The sequence below is a fragment of the Mesoplodon densirostris genome, chromosome 5 (assembly GCF_025265405.1).
Source record: "Mesoplodon densirostris isolate mMesDen1 chromosome 5, mMesDen1 primary haplotype, whole genome shotgun sequence".
NCBI classification, from domain to species: Eukaryota; Metazoa; Chordata; class Mammalia; order Artiodactyla; family Ziphiidae; genus Mesoplodon; species Mesoplodon densirostris.
The window spans coordinates 606,839-615,034 of NC_082665.1; the positions used below are offsets into that span (position 1 = coordinate 606,839).

Below are 8,196 nucleotides of genomic sequence, written 5' to 3' on the forward strand. Positions count from 1 at the left end.
TGGCGGGTCCTGAAGGCCTGGGCCATTTGCAGTTGAAGCACTGGCTTGGCGGCAGGGCTGGTGGTGTCGGGGAAGGAGCTGGCGGGGGAGAAGCCCACGGGCTAGGACACCCTTGGGCTGAGCCTGACAGCCCCTCACTCGGAAGGAAGTGTGGAAGGGCATGGGGTCACAAGGTCACGTGAGGCTGGCCCCGCCTTGGATGAGTCCGGGATTGGCGGGGCTGTGAGGGGCTGGTGGCCTGGGCTGGAGGGTTTGTTGCAGGGCCTGGGGTCCGAGAGCTGGGGTGGTGGTAGGCCCACGTGCTGAGACCAGCCCTCCAGACAGCGTCCCGGTTCAGGGAGCTGCCCAGCACCTGGTGGAGACGTTGTGTTCGTTCCCTGTGTTCTTTCAGGACAACATCGCTGGGGTCTTCAATAAGTCCTGTGCCATCAGCTACACGAGCTACAGAAACATCTTCCCCATCTGGACCCTTGGGCGCTTCTCCCGCCTGCACCCCGAGAGCGCCCTCGCCGGCTACCCTTGAGAGCACGTCTGTGGGCACCTGGGGGGGTCTGGTCATGCGAGTTCCAGAGGTTGGGGCATCTCAGAGGGGCCGAGACAGCCCCCTCCCTGCCCGCTTCGGCAGAAGCGCTGAGCCTGGGCCTGTGGCACGGGCAGGGCTGGTGCCTTCAGACCCGATTTTCAGCGTAGGGTTAGTTCTGAGAACAGTTAGTCAAGCTCGGGTGAGGGAAGGAACTGGATGAGCCTTGAGGGTGGGTAAAGCACAGCACGCTCCGTGGAACCGCCTGGCGTGGTACGTATCCTCCCTGTGGGCGCGGGGCTGGGAGGGCTTTCCTGACCAGTGACTGAGTCCTCAGGAGCGGAGCAGCTGTGCCTCGTCCGCGTGCTGCCCCGGGCCCTCGAGGACCGGCTCTTCCTGTCTCTGTCTCTGGCTGAGGGATGGGACAGCCGCCCGGAACGGCCTGGCGGGAGAGGCTGGGCCTCCCTGTTCACCGTGGCAGCTCAGGCTCAGCGAGGATCGGGGACCAGACGCTGCTGGCCGGCCTCTGCCCCGGGTCCCGAGCTCGCGGGCGCTGCGTCCTGGTGCAGCCACAGCCTGTGGGGCGCCAGCATCACTACCTCCAGAGCTTGTAGTCGCCTTGTAGTGACAGATGGGAGGCCGAGCGTGAGGAGGGGTGAGGGGTTGTTGATGGCCACACAACAGTGGGGCCCTGATGTGTGTTGGGGACACCCCTCACCCCCTTTGTGCTCTAAGCTGCAGGGAGCGTCACACTTCCAGGCTGCAGCCTCTCAGGTGGCGAGAGCCTCTGAACTTCCCTCTGGCTTCTACACCCGTCTGGCTTAGCATGCATGGACTTGGGGCTCAGGATGGAAAATCCAAATCCTGGAATTGCCTCTGACGTACGAGGATGAGCAGGAGTGTGGCTGTGTGGGTCACTGAGAGTGTTGATAAGGGTCAAACCCAGGCCTGGTGTCGCCCCAGCGGCCCACCTGCTTCTCATCCCCCCAGGTCCTTCTCCGTCTGCTGTTCCTCTGTGCCTCTCCCTGTCTGACGGCAGCCCTGGCTGCGCGGCCCCAGCGCACCACCCTCCCTCTGACAGCCAGAGAGACGCCTGGGTGCCCCCCTGCTCCCGCCATCCCTGCCCAGACCCTTAGGGCGCTCTCCGAGGTTTGCACCACGTGGCCTTGCTTCCGCAGCTCTCGTGGCCCCCGAGCGCTCTCCCTGACTCTGCCCGGGGCTCGCCTGCGTCCGGCCTTTGCCTGAGCTGCCCCCCACTGCCCTCCTGCCCCAGGTGGTGCTCTCCCTGCTCTGAGCCCCGCAGGGCCTGGGCACGTGTACGCGCGGGCACGTCCTGCTGGCTCCACCGGCTGCCACACTGTGGAATGTAGCAGGTGTTCAGCTGGTGCTAGTTGGATGTCAGCACTTGCCCCAGACGTTTTTAAACTCGGGTTTATTTTGCTGAGGAAGCTGCACTGGGCCCCACTGAGATCTGTCAGGGCTGCTCTTGCACCGGCAGTGCAGACGGTGATTTCCAGCAGTCTGCTTCTTGCAGCGGTCACTGCCCAGCCATGATCAGATCACTGGACGAAACGTAAAACTTCCAGGAAAGAAATGAAAACCAGCTGTTACACTGAAACGTTACTGAACGTCACCTATCTTACCAGCTACCTTAATACACAGACGTTTGAGTCCCTTAGGCAGAGGCTTGTCGTGCATGTGTTTAGTTCCATCCTGGAAACCGTCATAGATTGGGGTCCCTCGTGCCCCACGTCCGATGCTGGACCACCACCCCTCAGTCTCAGGGAACAAGAGAAATGGTTCCAAGATAAGCAGGATGCACCTCTAGTTATTTGAGGGGAAAATATTTGCCTCAACCTGCTTAAAAGTCAAGTTCTCTGTCCTGGGTGAATGATTAACGTGTCTTGAATTCAAATTGTTTTATTTTTGGTTATCAGGAGCAAATTTTGAATGTTGTGCTGGGAAGCTTTCTCTGGAGCCAGGTTAGCTTTTCTTGTTCAGCAGGATGTAAACTTCAGATCTGACCCTTTGAGGGATTCTCTAACTGGAAATGCTTAACTCACAATGGAAACTTATCTCCAAGAAAATACTTTCCCTACTGAACATAAACAATGTCGATATGTAGATTTAACTTTTATTCAGATAATAAAAATGTTTGAACAATTGATACAATCAACTGTTGCTTCCTCATTCTCTCAACTCTCAGCAACTAATTGTAGGTTAAGTGGTCAGCTTGATTTATTTTCATCTCTCCATCTGCAATATAAAGTTTTATTTATAGTTCCCTTTGTTTCAAAAAGAAATTAAGGTTAGAAACACAAGACAAGGGGACACGAAGGCAAGAAAGTTAGAGGGGACTGGCAGGGATGTCACACATGAGGTACCTGCCGGGGGCTTGATTCGCTTGCTGTCGTTGGCCTCCAAAGTCAGCGCTCAACTTTCTCACTGATTGTGGGAAGGGGGCGTCTGGGCTGCGCCTCTCCACAAGGTGTCTGGTCACAGAAGAATTCACAAGAACCGCCCTCGCAAGTGGCAGCCGTAGGAAGCTGAAGACGCAGCTCTGAAGAGCTCGGTAAACTTACGAGGGGTACTGGGGCAGCATGTCTTGACCTTGGGCTCCCCTCAAAGACATGTGCCTGGCATTTTCACTTGGAATTTCTGGTGCTGTTTTAAAAACCCTCTTTCCTCACTCAGGATTAGGGTGATAGCGATAACTTCAGAGTTACTTGTTTTCTTCAGGGAAAATAATTCAACCAATAGTTTCTATGTGATGACTATTATCGGTATGTGACGTCCAGCTTTCCTCCCAGGGCAGTGGTGCCCCAGGGGCCGTTTGAGACCCGTGCTGCACGTGGTGGAGAACAGCTACTTTGGTGGCTTTAGGCAGCCTCTGATGCCTGTCCCACGGCCAGGCTTCTTGTGCAGGATGCAGTGAGCCTGAGACCTCATGTTCCCTGATGCCCCTGGTTCTTGGGAAGGTAGGGAGCAGGGCTTGCCCTTGGGCCCTCTAGGAATAGGTGAGCATTGAAGCGGCCTGACGGTGGCCAGAAGAGTTAAAACATCAAACAGAGCTTCAGTGGCCTGTTGGATGATACTGAGTGGTCCAACACGTGTCATCTGAGACCTAGAAAAGCAGGAGGGAGGGTGGAAGGCAGGCAGAAAAACATTGGAAGAAACCATGGCTGAAATTTTCCCAAACACAAGACGTGTAAGCCCACAGATCCATGAACCTCAGCAGACAGACCAAAAACCCCACCAAAACCCACTTTAAGGCTCATGATAATCTGATGAAGACCAAGGATGAATAAATCTTAAAAGCAAACGAAACAGGCACGTTATGTACTGGTGAGCAAAGACAAGGGTGAGAAGCGACTTCTCATCAGGAACAGACATGCTGGAATGACGTCTTCAAAGTGTTGGAACCTTAAATTCCATATTCAAAGAAAACAGAAATGAAGGCAGAGTGGACCTTTTCCAGACAAACCAACGCTGAAGGGATCGTCCAGCAGCCTTGCCTTACGAGAAATGTTCAGTTGTTTAGGTGTGGGAAAGAGATACTGGGTGGAAACTGATCTTCAGAGAATGAAGAGCACCAGGTGGGAAGTGTGTGGTAAGTATAGAAGCTTTCCCCCTTTGTCTAAAAGATTTTTTCTTTAAAATTAACTTTTTTTCTTTTAATTAATTAATTAGTTACTTAATTTTTGGCTGCGTTGGGTCTTCGTTGCTCCACGTGGGCTTGCTCTATTTGTGGTGAGCGGGGGCTACACTTTGTTGTGGTGCACGGGCTTCTCATTGTGGTGGCTTGTTGTGGAGCACGTGCTCTAGGCGCACGGGCTTCAGTAGTTGTGGCACGTGGGCTCAGTAGTTGTGGCACACGAGCTTAGTTGCTCCACAGCAGTGGGATCTTCCCGGAACAGGGCTCGAACGCATGTCCCCTGCATTGGCAGGCAGAGTCTTAACCACTGTGCCACCAGGGAAGTCCCTAAAATTAACTTTTAAAAGCAAAAATAATAATGGTGGTTTTAACATAAGAAGTAAAAGATACGACACCACAAAGGGTGTTGGAGGAGGATGGTGTATGACGTGGTTGTTATGCTGCGTAAAGGTGATTGTGATAAGCAGAAGAACCTACTGTGAACCCTAGAGGAAGCCACTGAAACAGAAAGAGGTACAGCTGGTAAACTAATAAAAGAGGTAAAATAACCCTCCTAAAATAAAAGAAGGCGAGAAAAAGAAGAACAAAGGACAGATGGGACAAATAGAAAACAAATAAGATAATAGACTTAAACCCAACGCTTATGGACTGAATTGTGTCCCCCCCCACCCCAAATTCATATGATACTGCATCTGGGATGGGACCTTTAAGAAGATAATTAAGGTTAAATGAGGTCCTAAGGGTGGGTCCCTGATCCAGTAGAACTGGTGTCCTTGTAAGAGAGAGAGACACCAGGAACGCACACACAGAGGAAAGACCACATGAGGACCCAGGGTGGGCAGTCTGCACACGAGGAGAGAGGCCACAGGAGGGACCAGCCCTGCCAGTACCCTTGTCTTGGACTTCTAGCTTCCAGAACTGTGAGAAAATAAATGTTGTTTAAGCCACCCAGTATGTGCTGGTTTGTTATGGCAGCCCTAGAAGACTAATACACCAACCATTTAAATAATCTTATGAATTGTAAAGGGCCAAGCACTCTGGTTAAAAGGCAGAGATTTTAACTAGAGGTTGTTAACATTGGATGAAAAAGCATGACCCATCAATGTTGTCCATAGAAATTTTTAGTGTAAAGATACAGACAGGATAAAAGTGAAAGTTTAGAAAAATACATAACATAAAAACACAAATTAGAAGAAAAAGTGCTATATTAATATCAGTAGATTTCAGGAAAAGGAATAGTACCAGAAATAAAGACATTTACTAACAAAAAAAATGTCAATTCATCAAGAAGGCATAGCAATCTTAAATGTATGTGCACCTAATAACAGAGCTTCAAAATACATGAAGCAAAAACTGGTGGGACTAAAGAAAGAATTAGACAAATACACAATTGAAGTGGGAGACTGTAATACTTGTCTCAGCAACTGTAGACAAAACCTTCAACCAACTTGAGGAATTGGCATCTGTACACCTCCCAGCATTCTTTCCTAGTGCTCATTCACTAAGATAGGCCATATGCTGGATCATGAGACAAGTCTCAAGAAATTCAAAAGGATTGAAACTGTACAGAGTGTACGTGACCACTGTGGAGTTAAATTAGAAATCAGTAACAAAAAGACTTAGAAAATCCCAAATATTTGGAAATGAAACAATACACTTCTAAATCATCTATAGTAAAAAATAAAAGCACAAGGGGAATTAGAAAATATTTCAAGCTGAATGAAAATAAAAACATGACATCAAAATTTGTGGGATGTAGCTAAAGCAGTGCTTAGAGAAATGTTTACAGGCTTACATATTAATGCTGTAGATAAGGTTTAAAATCAATGATTTAATTGTCCATCTTAAGAATCTTAAAACCAAAGTAAGTAGAAGGAAGGATATACCAGACAGAAGGGTAGAAGTCAAATGCTACAGAAAACATAAAAGAAGATCATTGAAACCAAAAGTTGATGCTTTGAGAAAAGTAACAAGCCTCTAGTCTGACCAAGTAAGAAAGAAAACAACCTATGTCGGGAATACAAAAGGGTACCTCACTATAGATCCTGCAGAAATAAGTCGTCCAGCCTGCCCCCCCAAGCCTGGCCACCCTTCTTCCTGGATCACATGGTTCTCACATGCTCTGCTTTACATGCTCCTGCAAAAACCTGCTAACACTTTCTGCACTTTCACATTTGGTTTTCTGCCTCGGCTGGACCCATTAGTCCTCAGAGGCGTAACACCTCAGAGAAGATAATAAGGAAATATGAGCTATGTAATGCCAATACTCCACAATGTAGATGATGTGGACAAATTCCTCAAAAGACAGTTGTTGGGCTTCCCTGGTGGTGCAGTGGTTGAGAGTCCGCCTGCCGATGCAGGGGACGCGGGTTTGTGCCCCGGTCCAGGAGGATCCCACATGCAGCGGAGCGGCTGGGCCCGTGAGCCATGGCCGCTGAGCCTGCGCATCCGGAGCCTGTGGCCCGGGAGAGGCCACAGCAGTGAGAGGCCTGCGTACCGCAAAAAAAAAAAAAAAAAAAAAAAAAAAGTCACAGTTGTTATCTAGATGGGCATGAGAAGAAATGGAAAACTTAAGTGACTTTATATCTATTTAAGAAGTTGAATCAGAAACTAAAAGCTTTCCTGGAAGAAAACTTTAAGCTCACTGGCTTTGCTGGTGAGTTTATCAACCATTTAAGACAGAAATAGCAATGTAACACAACATCCAGAAAATGGAGGAGGGAACGCTTTACAACTCATCGTATAAGGTCAATATGACCTTGATAGCAAAACCAGACCAGGACATTACAAGAAAAGGAGATACAGATCAATTTCCCTCATGAATATAGAAAATACTTAAAATACTAGAAGTTGAATCCAGTGATGTGTTAGAAGGGAAGTGCATTATGACCAGGAAACTGGCAGGATGTTCCCAGGTCCAGGGCTGGAGGGTACCACCTTGAGAGGGTTTTCTCGGGGGGGGGGGGGAAAGAAATGGCATTGTAAGTGTGAGGGGAGGGGCCAGCGGAGGGGAGCTACTCACGCCCGGCCCTGTTCTCAGGAGGCTGGTGGGGCATCTGCCCTGGGGCCTTCCTCAGTGGGCGCTGTCCACGTTCCCGCCGACCTGTCAGCTCCATCTCGGGATGCAACCCTTCTCTGCAAATGCCACCCGAGATTGGGTGGGCGATGTTACGCTAAGCTGTGAGTCTGGGGAAGGCAGGGCTGCGTTCTGCATGGAGGTTCCTCCCCCTATCCCTGCCCTCGAGACATCGAGGCGTCTGCTGAAGGGGAGAGAAGACCCTGCTCCTGTTCTGGGCTGTGTCCTCAGGCAGAGCAGCAGGCGACCCACCTGCTGCCTTTGGAGCCAGGAAACAGTGCTGAGTTTATGCACCTCCCGGGTAGTTAGTGGAAATGGAGGGGGGTCACGGAGGTCACCCTGACCAAGGACTGGAATATGGCAGGACTCTGCATGTGGTTGGTCTAGACAGCCCTGGGCCCTGGCCAGGGGTCCTCAGGTCCAGTAATGGTCAGTGTCCCTGACAGTCAGTGCTGGTGGTCCGTGTGGGGACACTGACGTGCTGCCCGGACCCTCTGGACCAAGGGAGTGTGGTCGGCAGGTGGCCTCCAACTGCCAGCCCCCTCGAGCCCGGTGGGGCTGCGTGGGCCATGGGGGCCGTCGAGGGGCTCCCCGGCCCACCTTCTTTGCGTCCAGGGCCTCCTCTCCCTCTGGGGTGTGGCCCAGAGTTCTTGCTGTTCCTGGGACATGCCAGAACATTCCTGTCTGGGCCTCGGCCTGCGCTTTCCCTGCGCTGGGGTGCCCGTCCCGCGAGGTCTCAGGCGGCCCCTCCCCACCCTCCCGCCCCCTCCCCTCCACTCCCTCGTGGCCTCGGGTCGCCGCTGCTTTAAGGGCAACATCACAAGGCTGCGGAAGGCTAGGGGCGTGGAACTCCGGGCTCTTCTCTTGGTGTTTCTGGAGCGCCCCTGGGCTCTGGATTTCCACCTCCATCGGGCCACGGGCCCACATGTGAGCACTGACATGGCC

General features: G+C 51.4%; 1 protein-coding gene across 3 annotated transcripts in view; it reads left to right on the forward strand.

The window, feature by feature from the left end:
* The window catches only part of LSS (lanosterol synthase), a 42,057-nt gene extending 39,400 nt beyond the window's left edge, over window positions 1–2,657 (forward strand). For all 3 annotated transcript variants that reach the window (XM_060100320.1, XM_060100321.1, XM_060100322.1), the window contains one exon: window positions 392–2,657. In XM_060100320.1, coding sequence (XP_059956303.1) covers window positions 392–523 — 132 coding nt within the window. In that variant the 3' untranslated portion in view covers window positions 524–2,657. The remainder of the gene's footprint in view (window positions 1–391) is intronic.
* The last annotated feature ends 5,539 nt before the right edge of the window (window positions 2,658–8,196 follow it).